The sequence below is a fragment of the Gracilinanus agilis genome, chromosome 2, assembly GCF_016433145.1.
Source record: "Gracilinanus agilis isolate LMUSP501 chromosome 2, AgileGrace, whole genome shotgun sequence".
Classification (NCBI taxonomy): Eukaryota; Metazoa; Chordata; class Mammalia; order Didelphimorphia; family Didelphidae; genus Gracilinanus; species Gracilinanus agilis.
The window spans coordinates 295,116,180-295,131,729 of NC_058131.1; the positions used below are offsets into that span (position 1 = coordinate 295,116,180).

At 34.5% G+C, this 15,550-nt stretch overlaps 1 protein-coding gene across 1 annotated transcript in view; it reads left to right on the forward strand.

Annotated features, from left to right (window-relative positions):
* RPGRIP1L (RPGRIP1 like) overlaps positions 1-15,550 on the forward strand; it is a 123,274-nt gene that overhangs the window by 79,515 nt on the left and 28,209 nt on the right. The window contains exons 22-23 of the mRNA XM_044664143.1: positions 241-406; positions 2,028-2,119. Coding sequence (XP_044520078.1) covers positions 241-406; positions 2,028-2,119 — 258 coding nt within the window. The remainder of the gene's footprint in view (positions 1-240; positions 407-2,027; positions 2,120-15,550) is intronic.

Consider the following 15,550-nt stretch of genomic DNA (forward strand, 5'->3'; position numbering starts at 1 on the left):
AAATGAATTTTTCACTCCTACAAATAGGCTTCTGCAAGCTGATAATTAATGATTTCTGTGTTTCTGTCTACATTATTTAAGCAACTGATTTTCTCATAGGTCACTATAAATCATGTATCCATCAACTACATTTTTAAGTTTTAAGTTTAAATAGCTTTATTATACAAATGCTTTAACAAGGATGTTATAAATATGGCCTAAGTGACCATAAATATCTTCATATTTCTTTCCATTTTTGAGGCTTTGGCAGCAAAGATGGTGGAGGAGGTAAATGAGAATGGTCAAGAAATGCAGCAAGGAAAAGATGAGGATTTATCTCACCTATCTGTGGGTCAACTTGCTGGCCAAAGTTCAACTACTTCTGAAGATGACACAGAAATTAGTGAGGACTTAGAAAGAGAAGAAGGTGGTATTTTTTTCCTAATTAAACTAAATTTTTTAGTTTCACTCTTCTGTATGAACAATTTGCTTTTGTTTGATATGTTAGTACCTACTTCATTGAATATCTTTGTTAGTTAGAAACAATCTATTATTTGTCAGAAAGGATAGAATTGCACTCATTCTGGCTGTCCAAAATGATTTGTTGATTCTTTTCTCAGTTCAACTCAAAGTGGTACAATTGAGTGTTAAAATGTAATTCTCTATCTAGATTTTTAAAATATTATAAGCTTCATAATATTAAGTGGCCTTTTATGCTACCTTATGGCAGACATCCAATAAAATCTTTTAAAAAATATTAACTCATCGGATTTATAAATTAAATTTATTTTTATGATTGTTTGGGATAAGAAAAATGGGCATTTCTTCATAAAACTGTGGACTAAACAGTTCAGTAACACCTGTTTTTCTGATCTTGCTTTCACTTAATGCTACTTCTTTGGTTTCCATCTCTTCACAGAACCAGAGATTTTTTTAACTATATCTTTTTCTGGCTTCTAAAAAAGGGTAGAAGTATATAGGTTTTTATTGCTCAGGTAGGACAACAAATCTGGATGGTATTGCTGCAATGTGGTCAGTTAACATTAGAGTTCTATGCATTTTTTGCCTGGATTTAAAGCCACATCCATTTATACTCTCCCGGACTCATATATTTAAGGCACTAAAACCAAAATGGATAATTTAATAATACTTTTGAGCATACTTCACATATAAGTAATTTTGAGTGACAGGAAAGCAATTCTAGTAGTTCACGAAACTACTCAATAATAACTATGCAATGTCACTAACTCATGATGGCCATGTTCTAAGTTGTTTTCTGTTGAGCAATGTTTTATCATTTTCTTATAGTATTATAAATGCTCATATGATAACTTATTTTTATCAAATTCCTAGTTTATCTGAATCCCTTATATTACAAAATGATAACAAGTAGATTATTTTATTATGAACTTCTGGTTTGTCAGTACGCTGTCCCCCTGCTAAGAAGGCAGGAACTACTAAGTGATTAATATGACAGTTCCTGACCATCATGGTCCAAGAATATCTAGGTGATTAAAAAAAAAAGTGAGAAGTGCGTTGTTCTATTCAATTCTCAAACCTGTCCTCCTCTTAAGTCTATAATGCTGATTCCACACCCTTTTTTATTTCTTAATGAATTATTCACAACTTTTTGGAAACTCTAGTCAGTATTAGGATTTGATTTGGTCTTTCTGCAGCAAAAATGTTGCTTTAATGCAAAAGAGATAACACTGACCTCTAAATTAGGGCCTTAGAATATTCTAACTGACAAGCAATTAAGTATTTATAAGAATATTTTAATCGTTTTTCCAATGTATAAACAAATTCTTAGATGTAAGTAAATACCATACATGTTCAGGCCATTATACATTATGTCTTCCTTATTTGAAAACTTAGATGCTTTAAAAAATGCTTAAAGAGTCATTAATTTCAAAATTTCTTCTTAAGGAGAAGTGAGGACTGTATCATTGACACACAATATGATGTAATTAGATTTCTCTCTGCTTTGCAATGTAAAAATGTAATTGGGTTAGTCATATATAATAATCAGCATTTTTTAACAGTTCAAGAGGAAAGACTGGATTCTGATGCTGTTGATTCGATAATAACTGACAGCGATGACTGTATTGTTCCAAGTCCCATGTCCAAGAATGTGAAACAGGTTAGTGATTTGGAAATAACTAGAAATATGCAGAAGTTTGTTTAAGTATATATGTTGCATTTAGCATATGTTTATCAGTTTTTATGCCTTCCAAATATGAAAAGAAATCTATATGTGCATATTTTATGCATCATCAACATTTTATTGATGGTTACCTTTTAGTTCAAGAATTTATAGTCAATTCATTGTATACCGATGCTTAATAAGTCTGCAAATTTTGGGTAAGAAATGTCTGAGATGAACATATTTTTTTATTTGTTATTTTTTTAAAAGAAGCTATTTTTGCCTCTTCTCTCCATCATTTGAAAACCAGTTATTAATTTATTGCCATATTTATATTTAAAATACTTCTGTAATGATTATAACATAACAATATTACATTTTACATTTTAGTAGCTTTCTTCTGTGAATTACATTTAAATATTTCTGCTAGTGAACTCTTCGTGGTTATCAGATCTTTGCAGAAGCATTACTTCTTTAAAATTATTCAATCTTACTTATAATAGCACCTTGTTTTTTCTAGTAGATATATTACTGAAAAGTAAGACTAGAATATGTAAACAGTCATATTTTGAATGTCGAGGAATTTTGCCATCTAAAAGAGCCTTTCTGTAATGCCATGAGGTATCTTGTGATACAAAAATCCATAATATGTTTCTACTTATTTGTTTTCTTGGAGTAGAAACCCAATTCTACTATAAAGTAATTCCATGCTCGAGTCTCACTTTCCATTTGTAAGTATTCCAGCACTTTTCTTTACTTTTATGTCTCCCACATACTTATTTTAATATTGATTTAAAATATTAATATAATATAATAAACTCAAGAAACTTTTAGAATGTCCTTATGAAGAAGCAGGGCATAGCAGAAAGAGCACTTTACTAGCAATCAGGGACATGATGTTTTGGTCCCAGCTCTGCTACTAATTGGCCATGTCACTTTAATTAAGTTACTTCAAAGATGCAAAGTTACCTTACCTATAAAATAAGGGCTTTGGAACATATTGGATCTCTAAGGTCTTTTCTTGTTCTAAGTGCCTATGAATTTCTATGAATTTTGCATGTGTAGCCTGAAGACTTACAGTTATAGAATTCAATTAATGTTGAATTAACTGCTTTATCAGTGTTGAAAATTTGAAATTCTAATATTAAATCAAATAGAGGATTCTCTCAATCCCTGAATCCTCCTGGAACATATCTCCAATTTCAAAATGGCATTTGAAAAATGAAATTCAATGCTGAGATTCCTTCTAATTCTACAAGACTGTGGATATTTTATAGGAACTTTATTGGAACAGTTATCTTCCTCATATAAGGATTTACTTTTAGTCCTAAAGCTGAAACTTAAACATTTATTGATGTCTTTTGTATTTATATCACCTTCATTTCCAAATAAATCCCCCATTTGCCTCTCCATAGAAAGGCATCCCTTATAAAATAGTGCTGTTTTTTTTTAAGTGGAAAAAACAGCTTAGCAAAACCAACAAATGATCTGAATCTGAGATAGCAGATGTAATGCTCCTCAACTCTGCAAAAAATGAAATGGGGTTTGTTTTCTCATCTCTTCTTCACGGCCAAGTTTTGTTGTTATATTTTACATTATATTACATATTATATTACATTCCCCTCATTTTTATATTTCCATTTTTATCATAATAGTCATTGTGAATATTTTTCCTCCCTCTGTTTTCTTCTTTCTGTATCAGTTCAGATAAATCTTCCTATGCATCTCTGAATTCTTCACATTCATTATTTTCTATAGTCTTTCATTACATGAATGTACCATAATTTGTTTAGCCCTTCCTAAGTTGTTGGACATGTACTTTGTTTCAAATTCTTTGCTATCACAAAAAGTATAGGTATATTTTTGTGTATGTAAAACTTTTATTTTTGTCTTAACTGAATTGAGATAAATAACCAGTAACAAGATGGTTACCTCACAGCCTACAGATATTTTAGCCACTTTTTAAGTATAATTCCAAATTACTTTCCAAAATGGTTGGACCAATTCACATCTCCACCAGGAATATATTATTATATCTGTCTTTCCATATCCCCTTCAATACTGACTGTTCCTGTCCTTTTGTCATCCTTGCCAATTTCCTGGATATGAAGCAAAGCCACAAAATTGTTTGGATTTGCATTTCTCTTATTATTAATGATACAGAGCCGTCTTTAACATGTTTGTTAATAGTTATCAATTCTTTTGAGAATTATTTGTTCATAGACTTTGACCACATAAACATTAGAATCCAGGCTCTTGACTTTGTATATTGGTATTAATTCTAATATGCTGGATATCAGGTTCTTAGCAAAGAAAGTTGATAAAAAAAATTTTATTGCTGAATCAACAGTTTTATAAAAGCTTTACGATTTCATGTGATTACATTATTTCTGTTATATTTTATGTTCATTTCTTTACCTTCTTTGATTAAGAACTACACACATACCAAAACCGTGAAAAGTACCTAACCTGATTCTCTTCTAATATTTTAGTATTAACTAACATTCAGGTCAATTTTGTGAATTACTGATATTTCAGTAGGCTTTTCACTGAATTTTGATGTCTAATCAATTTTATAAGTATATGAGTAGGAGGCAGCTGGGTGGCTCAATGGATTGAGACCCAGGCCTAGAGATGGGGTCCTAGGTTCAAATCTGGCCTCAGATACTTTCTAGCGGTATGACCCTGGGCAAGTCACATAACCCCCATTGTCTTCTCTCTTCTCTTCTGCCTTGGAACCAATATATAGTATTGATTCTAAGACAGAAGGTAAGGTTTAAAAAAAAGTACATGAGTAATCAAATCTAATGACATAAAAGCATAGAATTAGAACCGAGAAGATCATCTAATTCAGCTTTTTCTTTTTACACATGAAAAAACTTGTGACTATCAGAAATTATGTGACTTACCCAGAATTAAACAATAAATTGGATTGGACTAGAATTTATATTTCTATGCTCTTACTCCTATACTTATACCACATAATATTTTTATTTTTTTAAACCCTTAATTTCTGTGTATTGGCTCCTAGGTGGAAGAGTGGTAAGGGTGGGCAATGGGGGTCGAGTGACTTGCCCAGGGACACACAGCTGGGAAGTGTCTGAGGCCGGATTTGAACCTAGGACCTCCTGTCTCTAGGCCTGACTCTCAATCTACTGAGCTACCCAGCTGCCCCTCACATAATATTTTTAAAAGAAATCCTTTTATTGCCTTTTTGTCTATTCTATGCATCAAAGAACATTTTCTGGAAAAACATAATAGCCATCTAAGAAAATTAAGGATATGCCTCAAGAAATATAAGAGTACACTCACACAAATGTTAGAATATAACTCTAATGGACATAAAAGAAACAGATATAATCACTAATGATTTGCTTCTATATAAAGCATTTTATAATTTTCAAACATCTTAATATAAGTCATCCTACAAATTTTGTACTAGACCTATTAGGAATACAAAGAACTGTAAAATGTGTTTGTTATCCTTATGTAGAGCTTTCTAATATCCCTAGAGAAATAAACCATAACCCATATGCAAATATTAGAATTTTAAAAACAGTATATGACAATTAGCGATAAAATAGCACTACATAATATATAATTGAGGTAGCTATATAGTTCAATTACCAGGCTTGGAGCCAAGAAGATCCAAGTTAAAATTCCATTTCAGATACTTACTAGCTGTGTGACAGAGGACAAGTCACTTAACCTCTGCCTCAATTCCTCATCTGTAAATTAAGGACACCTTCAAGAAGGAAAATGGCAAGCCACTCAAGTATCTTTGCCAAGAAAACCCTATGGAAAAAAGTCTAACAGAATGGTCGTGTAGAGCGGGACATGAATAAACAACTGAGCAATAACAATGACAATATAATGACAATATATAATTATATATCAAGTGTACAGACAAGTGTTGTGAATTCAGAAGAGGCAGAGATTACCAGCCACTAGAGAAACTATGAAATGCTTCTTGAAAGAGATCTGATTTAAGTGGGACATTAGAGGATATATGATGTAACACAGTGGGATGAACATAGATCTAAAGTGAAAATTCACTTTTTTGGGACATCAATGAATTACACTAAATGTTTGAAACAGTGATCCTCATATGCCATGAACTAGAACCCCTTTATTCTCCTCAGAGAATCCTCGAAAGACAATGTGTCAGAGTAAATTGAGTGCTGAACTGGGATTACTGAAAACTCATTTACTGGTTTTGACATTTTCTAACTTTGTGACCACAGACAAGTCACATAACTTTTCTTGAGCTTTGATTTTTTGACCTACTAAATGGGGACAATAATACCTATAATCTAACATAAAAGGTTGATGTGAGATTCCAAAGAGATAAAGTATATGAAAAATTCTTTACAATCTTCCATCCACAGTTTTTATTTTTATGTACCTAATTATTCATATTTTGTCTACTCCTTTAGAATATAAGCTCCTTGAGGACTGCGACTATTTTATCTGTCTTTGTATCTCCAAAGCTAGACACAATGCCTTACAAATAAAAAGCACAAAATAAATTCTTATTGATTGATTGGAGCATCAAGATGAAAGATTACAAAAGTATATTGTAGTATACTTTTGAGTGCCAGTCTAAAGAATCAATATACTTCAATCACTGGAATAACTCAACCATTCAAGTTCTAGATCAGTAATGGCGAACCTATGGCATTGGTGCCAAAGATGGCACACAGAGGGCTCTCTGTGGGCACGTGACACCCCTCCCCCCCCCAAGTTCATTATTAGAAAGGCAGAGAGACTCGGGTGGAGCTGTTTCCCTCCCGCTCTCCACCTTGCCTGATGAAATTTTTTCACATTCCCCGCTTCTCTGCCCAGCAGCCAATGAGAGCACACAGTGGGTAAGGTGCATGGCTCACAGGCAGCAGAGCTAGAGGGGAGTGAAGGGCTCTGGCCACTCCCCTCCCCCTCTCTAGACTCACTGAAAACATTCCTCACTTTACCTGCCCCTCCTTCCAGCAGCCTAGTGGGAGCTTCCTCCCTCCCCTGTGTAGGGTAAAAGGCAGGACAGAGTGTGCTTGACACTTAATAGTACTGCACACAGTCTGGGGTGGGGGGCTGGCACTCTTGTCTCTAAAAGATTTGCCATCACTGTTATAGATCGTTTATAGAATTTATGGAATCCTACAAAAGATAGTTGTATTTCTGAATATTTCATTTATTGTTTAAAAATAATTTTCATTCTATCAGAAAATTTTTAAGTATGATATCTTAGTTCCAATTGGGAATGAGGTAACTTCATATTTGTTCCATCTCAGACATCTCAATGACATTCTACATTTCATTTTTAAAGTTCTGAATAAAAACTTTTGCTTTAATTAAGCTTCAAGAACACTAAAAGTTTTGTGAAAGAACTCCCCTTAAAATTATTTTTTTAACATAATTTTTCCATCAAAGTAATCTGGGATTTTTTCTTATTAAGTCTCAAGTGAAATCACCTCTGCTTCCTCCTAGTACACCTTTGACCCTTTGATTTCCACTGTAAAATGTCATTTCCTTCACTGGCCAGAGCAAGCTAAAGTGGACTCAGACACAGTATAAGGATAGTATGTGCAATGTTATCCAATGCAACCACCTGCATTAAGCAATTTTTATTCCCGAATGATATTCATCCCCTCGACACAATATATACTTATAGAAATTCTACTAGCAGTGTAATGTAGACTCATTATTTTAAGAGGTGGAACAGAATTATGTTTAGAAACAAAGGTAGTAGCATCCTTTAAATTGGAACAGTCTAAAATGGATTCAGAGATCATTTTTCATGAAAAAAAAACATTGTGGTACTGTACAAGTTGTAAGCACATATATTTTACAAATTATTTTAATAGGGTAAGTTGTTTATCCAAAAAGTTTTTATTAAGCACCTACTCTATGCACTGTGCTGGTGCTGTGGATTTAAATGCAAAAACAATCCTTACTCCAAAGAAATGTATTCCACCAGGGGCAACAGCATAAACATGTATAAGTGATTGCAAAATATATAAAGTAAATAAAGAATAACTTCACGTGAGAACACTACTAACTGGGGAAATCTACCTTATGTAGAGGTAACATCTGAGTTGAGCCTTGTGGGAAGCTTGGGATACTAAAAGGTAAAGGTTAGGAGAGTGTTTTCTAGACATAGAGGACTACCTGTGTAAAAGCATCAAAATGGGAAATGAGATGTCTTGATTGGGGAACAGCAAGATGAGCAGTTTAGCTACTACATGGAGTGCATGAAGGAAAACAGTGTATAGTGAGGTGGCAAGGTAGATTGAAGCTGGATTGTGAAAGAGTTTAAGTACCAAATAAAGTTGCTTCTTGAGTAGGAGAATGATATGATAAAACTTATGCTTTAATATCCCTTTGAAAATTTTCTGGAAGATGGAGTAGAGAGGGGAGAAACTGGAAGCAGACAGAGCTATTAGGAAGCTTTTACAATAGTCCAGACAAGAAATGATAAGTGCCTGAACTAAGTTGGCAGTTATATAAGTAGAAAGAAGGGAAAGAGTATAAGAGTTCTTGTTGAGGTAGTGGTCAGTAAGGTTTGGTAGCTGATTAGTTATGGAGGATGAGGAACAGTAGAGTCCAAGCTGATTCCAAGATTGTAATTATCGGTCCCTGAAAGGAAGATGATTCCCTCAGCAGAAATAAGGAATTTGGGAAGAACAGACCAGTTTGAAAAAAGTTAATGAACTATATCTTTGATATATTGAGTTTGAATTGTTTTTTCCTGAGTTTCAGATGTCTAGTTTGAAATGTCCAATAAATTGTTGTTAATATGGGACTGGAGCTAAGAAAAATTAAGGTGAGAGCTATAGCTCTGAGAGTAATCTGCATAGAAGCAAAATTGAGTCCTTGACAACTGCTGAGAGAGGGAAAGTAGAAAGAAGAGAAAGAGAATCCAAGAAAGAAGATTGGTGGACACTCAGGATTAGAAAATGGAAGAGAACCAGCCAGGAAGAAAACCACAAAAGAAACAGTATCACAAAAAAACAGATTTTCCAAGAGGGAGGGGTGGGTAATAGTATTAAATACTACAGAGGTTAAAAGTATGAGGACTGAGAGACCACTGAATTTAGGTCCCCACTCTCCCCCCTGAAAACAACATTGAACAGAACAATTTTATTTGAACATTGAAATCAGAAACCAGATTCTAAAAAGTTATTAACTGAGGGAGAATTTTCTGAGAAAAGAAGATAAGATAGAAGATGGTAGTTTTAGGAGTTATTAAGGGTTAAGTGAAGGATTTTTTTAAGAATGAAGGAGTGTTGAGTATGTTTCCAGAAAGCAGGGAAAGAGCTATTAGATTAGGAGAGATTGGCAAGTAAAGTCAGAGAAAGTTTAAGATAGAAGAATTTCTGGTTTGGTTCTTTTGTTCTCTTACAAGTAACATGGGCTAGTTCAGATTTTTAATCTACAACTTTTTACAGTAATTCCCTCTCATTAGACTTGATTCCCTCCCCAACCCATCCCCTTCTGCTATTTTTAAAATATTAATATGTATTATTTTAAATTAATTATCTTTTGAAATTTCATGACACCTTACAATAATTAGGAACATCACAGAAAGTTACAAAATTAGAGTTGGGGATAAAATCATGGACTCAAAGGATGTTAGGGCTGGAAAGAACCATTGGTTCTTTCAATTCTTTCAATTGAGAAATAAGGAAACAGAGGTTAAGGACTTTGTTTAGAATCACACAACTATTAAGTGGTAAGTAGTGTAGCTAGAACTCACATCTCTTAATTCCTAATCAGCAGCAACCTCACATTGGTTTGCTCAGAATTTGTAAATCAGTTTTACTTTACAGTCTGTGCTGGATGAGAAGTAAATTTATGAATCTTCAAGTGTGGTTGATTTAAAAGCATCAAGTTCTAACCAGGAGCTTACATTAATAAAAAAAAATGTTTCACTTATCTCTAAGATAAATATCAGTTATGCCAGTTATCCTGTGTATATGAATTTCATGGCGCACTGCTTAAGCCATTTAACATCTTGCTCTTCCTTTTTTCATGTTGCAGAATCAGACAGCCCATGGTTATTTCTTAGATATGTTGATTGTAGAAAGGAATCCAACAGATTTTGTAGTACTTAGCGGTACTACTCACTTCTTTCTCTTTTCTTCGTGTCTGTGATGTATAATTAATCATAGATTACTTCATTTTGTTTCATTTCATTTACAACATTTATGAGCTTCACTTTGTCAGTATGAAATGCTTGTCCCCTCCTTTCCTTTCCAAAGTGGTGTAATTAGTGTTAGCATCTTTTTTAACAGGCTACATAAAGTTTAGTGGCTGGATTAAATCAAGTCATTAACATAATGTGCTATACAATTTGCCCCTATCTCTTTTCGTTTCCACTACATCAAAGTGCCACAGAGTGCCAGTGTAATTGGGCCTTGCTAGCTTGTCAGGTTCAGTCAGCCTGATGGCTGCTGCTTTTACGAAAAAGCTTCTAGGCATGATAATTAATGGGGAAAAAAATCTGGGAAATGTAAAACTTTGGACAGTTCTCTATGAATATTTTATAAATTTGAATAATCAGAAGTTAACAGTATCAATTTGATGTATAATACATTGATTAAAAGCCTTGTTTCAGGTCCTCAAAATAGACATCAAAACGGCAAATTTGCATTTGCTATGGCATTAAAAAAAGAAATTAACAATCCTCTTCTCCTATTATGTCTTATCCCTGATTTTTTCTTTATCATTTCAGTAATACAGCTTTGAATTTTCACAATGAAATATATTGCTGCAAACTCACAGTTTCCCACAAGGCAGGAATGGGAAATAAGAGGCTAATGCAAAGAATGGATCTTCTTTTCTACTGTATATATTTACAGCTTTTTCCCCCTTCATTATAGATAAGTGCACTTTGCTAGTACTAATAGCAGTTTTGTAAAAGCTGCCATATTCAATCTGTCTAAATTACAATTTCATTTGGAAACTAGGTATTCTTGAATAATATAAGCCAACGTTCCCAGATGGCTACAGCTTTGCTATTCAGTAAAATAGTTTTTGAAAGCTATAATGCACAAACCATTTTGTTTCTTTGAAATTCATTCCTTAAGAATTTTAAAGTTATTTTGGAAGTCAAATGTTATCTCCCATCAGGTGAGCTACATCCTTTGTCATGCATGCAGAATATTAGATGAGATTTGAGAGTCCAGTGATATCTTAAAACTAGAAATTTTCCTACTAATTTATCCTTTATGAAAAGTTTCTAATTTACTCTAAAAATCATGTCATTAGATTCTGTATTAATGTTTCAGATAACTATTTGGCATTTTAATGTAAATAATCAGGAAGCATTTCAAAATATACTAAAGGGAACTGGCAGCTATGAGGCAGATCCATTTAGGGTTACCTTGCCAATTTTAAAACTTATGTCCTGTGGCAGCTGGGTAGTTCAGTGGAGTGAGAGTCAGGCCTAGAGACAGGAGGTCCTAGGTTCAAATCTGGCCTCAGACACTGCCCAGCTGTGTGACCCTGGGCAAGTCACTTGACCTCCATTGCCCACCCTTACCACTCTTCCACCTAGGAGCCAATACACAGAAGTTAAGGTTTAAAAAAAAAATGTCCCCAGGCTTCTGTTTGTTGACCAACACCTGAGCTACCATGCCTGATTGAAGTAGAGTATATTATCCTACTCATAGCCACACTATTATTCTTAACCTGTGCACTATTTTTACTCCCTCTCTTGGTAATAATACCATTTGGGTGTCATGAATGCACCTCATTTTGAAGGAAAGTTGACCTTGGGTTCTTGAAGTTTAAGTGAGCCTTCTGACTGGTCCTATCAAGCTAGAAAGACTCTAAGTATAGGCCTCATAATGATTAAATAGCTATCATCTGAGGACCAGCCTCGCTAAATGTGAAGAGATCTATCACTAGGTTCTCCAAAGAACGATGAATTTTTTTGACACAAAAGCTCTCAGATATGGTCTTCTAAAGAAAGCACAATGGGACTCAAGATCATTTTTTGAGAAAAAGACATAAAAAACCCAGCACATTTAAAACTAATGGAATTTGTAATCCAATATCCAGAGCCATAACTATCTTTTTTTATCTGTGAGAAGCAGCACAAAATATGACTGGAGAAAGTAGCATGAAATGTACTCTCAAAACAACTTTGTAATTCATTATGTGTAAATAATAAAAAAAGTATTTAAGACAAATTCAGATGATTAAAAGGGAGATTTAGTTATAGTGACTGGGGAATGCATTCTCAGAGTTGGAAAGAACCTTAAGAAACTACCTAATCCAATTTAACCCTCAGGATTTGAAGCCCCTTGTTTTTTATTTACTTTGAGAAAGGTGAAGTTTGGTGAAGTTTCTTCCTATACATCATAGGTGAAGAGATAGCCTTAAAATTATTCACCTTTGCTAAAGGTAGGCATGGAGAGGAGAAGAGAGAAGGAGGCCCACCTAGAAAGGATCCCAGGGAGAGGATAACCTGGGATAAGATCAGAATTTATTTGTGGGACAAAAGGAAAGAGGGAACCTAGAACTCAAACCTCCTTTTCTCCTCTCCTCTTTAAGCAGATAAGGGAAACTGGTAGGGAAATCCCAGAAGAAAGCCCCATTGAGACTATGGCTTTTCACTTCCTCTTACTCTACCTATAGAGTGCTATATGTTAAATATTTGTACTCTCCAAACTTCAGTATCCTGGGAGAGATACTGGCCATCTGACTAGTTAAAGAGCTAAGTAAGGGCATTGTAGATTGAATATGTCTGAATGCAGGGCAGGAAAAAACAAGATCAAATTGAGGAAAGAAAAATAGATTCTTATTACTATGATGAACACTTTCTAACAAGCAAGAACTATTAGGAATTATCATGGGTTATTGAGATATCAATAGTAATAATAAGGACAAGACCTGTGATTTCATTGTTTCCAGAGCTCCCAAATGGGAGGGAGTTCTGAATTGCTGAACAATGCATGTCAGCATCTTCTCTAAAACTTAGCATTTTAGAAAGTTGCTTAGATCACTGAACAGTTAAGTGATTACCTAGGGTCACACCTGGGATGTCAGAGGTATGACCTGAACCCAGGTCTTTCCTATTTTGAGGCTAGCACTCTATCCACTATTGTACTGCCTCAGTGTGTTACTGAGAGAGATTATGAAATCTCTTTAATAAACATTTAAACATAGGAAAATTATTTACTTGACCAGAATGCTTTAAATGAATTGCTGTGTACAGAAATGAAGGTTGGCTAGATTACCTGTAGCAATCTCTTCTGTTCCTGTGATTATATTTCTGAGATTCTGAGCCTTTGATTTAGATGTTAACTGTTTCTTATGATACTTCCTTGAGTTAATAAGCCCTTTTCCTCATTCATTTCTCTAGATAGAATCTAGGTCAGAATAAAACCATATATCTCTAGTAAACCAATTAAAATATTTAATACCTAACTTTGGGGGTATTATAGAAACACAGGCATAAGAACTTTTAAAATTTTTTTCTATCTCTCATGGCCTTTTCTCTGTTTTTTGGATATGTATCTGTCTGGCATTATTGTACATTATTGATAACCTAGTGTCTTGAACTTATAAATTAGATGTTTTCTAAAGACCTCTTTTAATTGACTGTTTGGGTCTCATTAATTTTTTCCCATGAAGCAGTAATATAATTGATAGCTTGAGAATTTGGCCAACTCAAAAATGCATTTTTAACCTTATAGTATAGCTAAACTAATGCCATAGTAGCCATGAACAGGGTCTTAGTCCTTTATGTCAATCCCTAGACCACTTTGGGATACAAGTCTCTAGCCCCCTCTGAGTTATATGTGGGAAAGAAATCTTCGTAACCTGATAACTCAGTGACACCCTGTGGGAAAAACTCCAGCAGTGAAATGAGCCAGGCTGGCCGAAAGTTTTAAGGGAAAAAACCAGCAGAAGAGGAAAGCTATAGGGAAAGGAAACATTAGTGATCTGGAGTAGTCTGTGGAGTAGAATGGTTTTGATAGCAAGGGTCCTAGACAGAAATACCTATCCTTCCTTTCCCACCATATAGTCTTTCCTCTATCATAGAGCCTTCCTCCCTCTAGCACTTGGCTATACTTCTTTTCCTCATGCTAATCTAGAGTAGGATCAGCAGTGGCCAAATTTTTAATGGCCTGAGAAAGGAGATGGAGAGGACCGGAAGCAAATCCCTAGTCTCTGCACTGATCTCTGCAGTAGAATGTAGGCTACTTGAGTGCAAGAAGTATTTGACTTGTATTTAAAGCACCATTTATCAAATGATTAATGATTTGGCAATATTCCTAGCCATTTCATCCCCATGCCCTTCTCCCACAAGAGATCCCAACTTGTTCTTCCCACCATACTCCATCCTGCCCCCTGAAAAGAAATACCCAGGATAACTAGGGAAACTGGATTTTTTTCTAAAATTTAGATGAACCTTCCTTCAGTCTTTTGTATACCAGTACCCATGACTGTCATGCATGTTTTCTGTTCATTATCTTTTCCTGTGAAATATCTAACTGAAAAAAAAGAGCAGGTGGGACAGAATAGGGAAAAAATCTTTTTCCTTATTATTTTAATAAAATAAATACTTGGAAAATGTCAGAGTGTGGCATATGCTTCAGGAACAAAAGTGAACAGTCAAGGGAAGCAAAGGGCATATAGAAAACTGGATTCTGCCCTTCAGTAGGACTTGTTTAAAGTCATTAATTGGTGGTGGCAATAAAAATAGAGATGAGTGTATGTGATCCTCCCTGGTACCCTCAGGAGAAAAGAAAGGGAGCCAATGAGACCAGCCTGGAACCTAGAAGTTTCCATAGTGATTCATACTGGCAGGAAGCTCTGGTCCCTATGATCTCCCCTAACTTGCACTACCTTCCCATATCCCGCCCTGGCCAGGAGAACCTGCTTCAGAGCATAGGAACCCTCCCCTAACTTGAATCTAGTGTTTCTACTGCCTAGCAGATAATGAAGAATATGAGCATCTGTAGGAGATATATTCCTAGTTTTCCTCATTGGAGAATCTTCAATGTATTCTCTATCTGAAACATTTATTGCATGTGATGAAATACTCAGTGCTATTTGTTTTAGTATTTCTGGCACATTAAAAATAGGATTTTGTGGGAAAACCTAATCATTTATATCATTGTTTCTGTGGACACAATGGGAAAATATAGCCAACGTTTCCAAAAACCAACTTAGAAGGAACTTTTGGAATATCAGTTAATAGGTTGAAGATTGTCTTTATATTGATATACATGGCTATATTGACAAATAATTGCATATTTAAATTGGGCCATCAGTACATAACAAATACATTTGTTGCTGCTGGCTCATACTTCTAAAGTATACAAATACTTTCATACACCAGTGTAACCTTAGTCAAGAAAGAGATATAAATTAAACTAATAATTTGCTTTTGGAAGACAAGGCTAAATATAAAAGTGT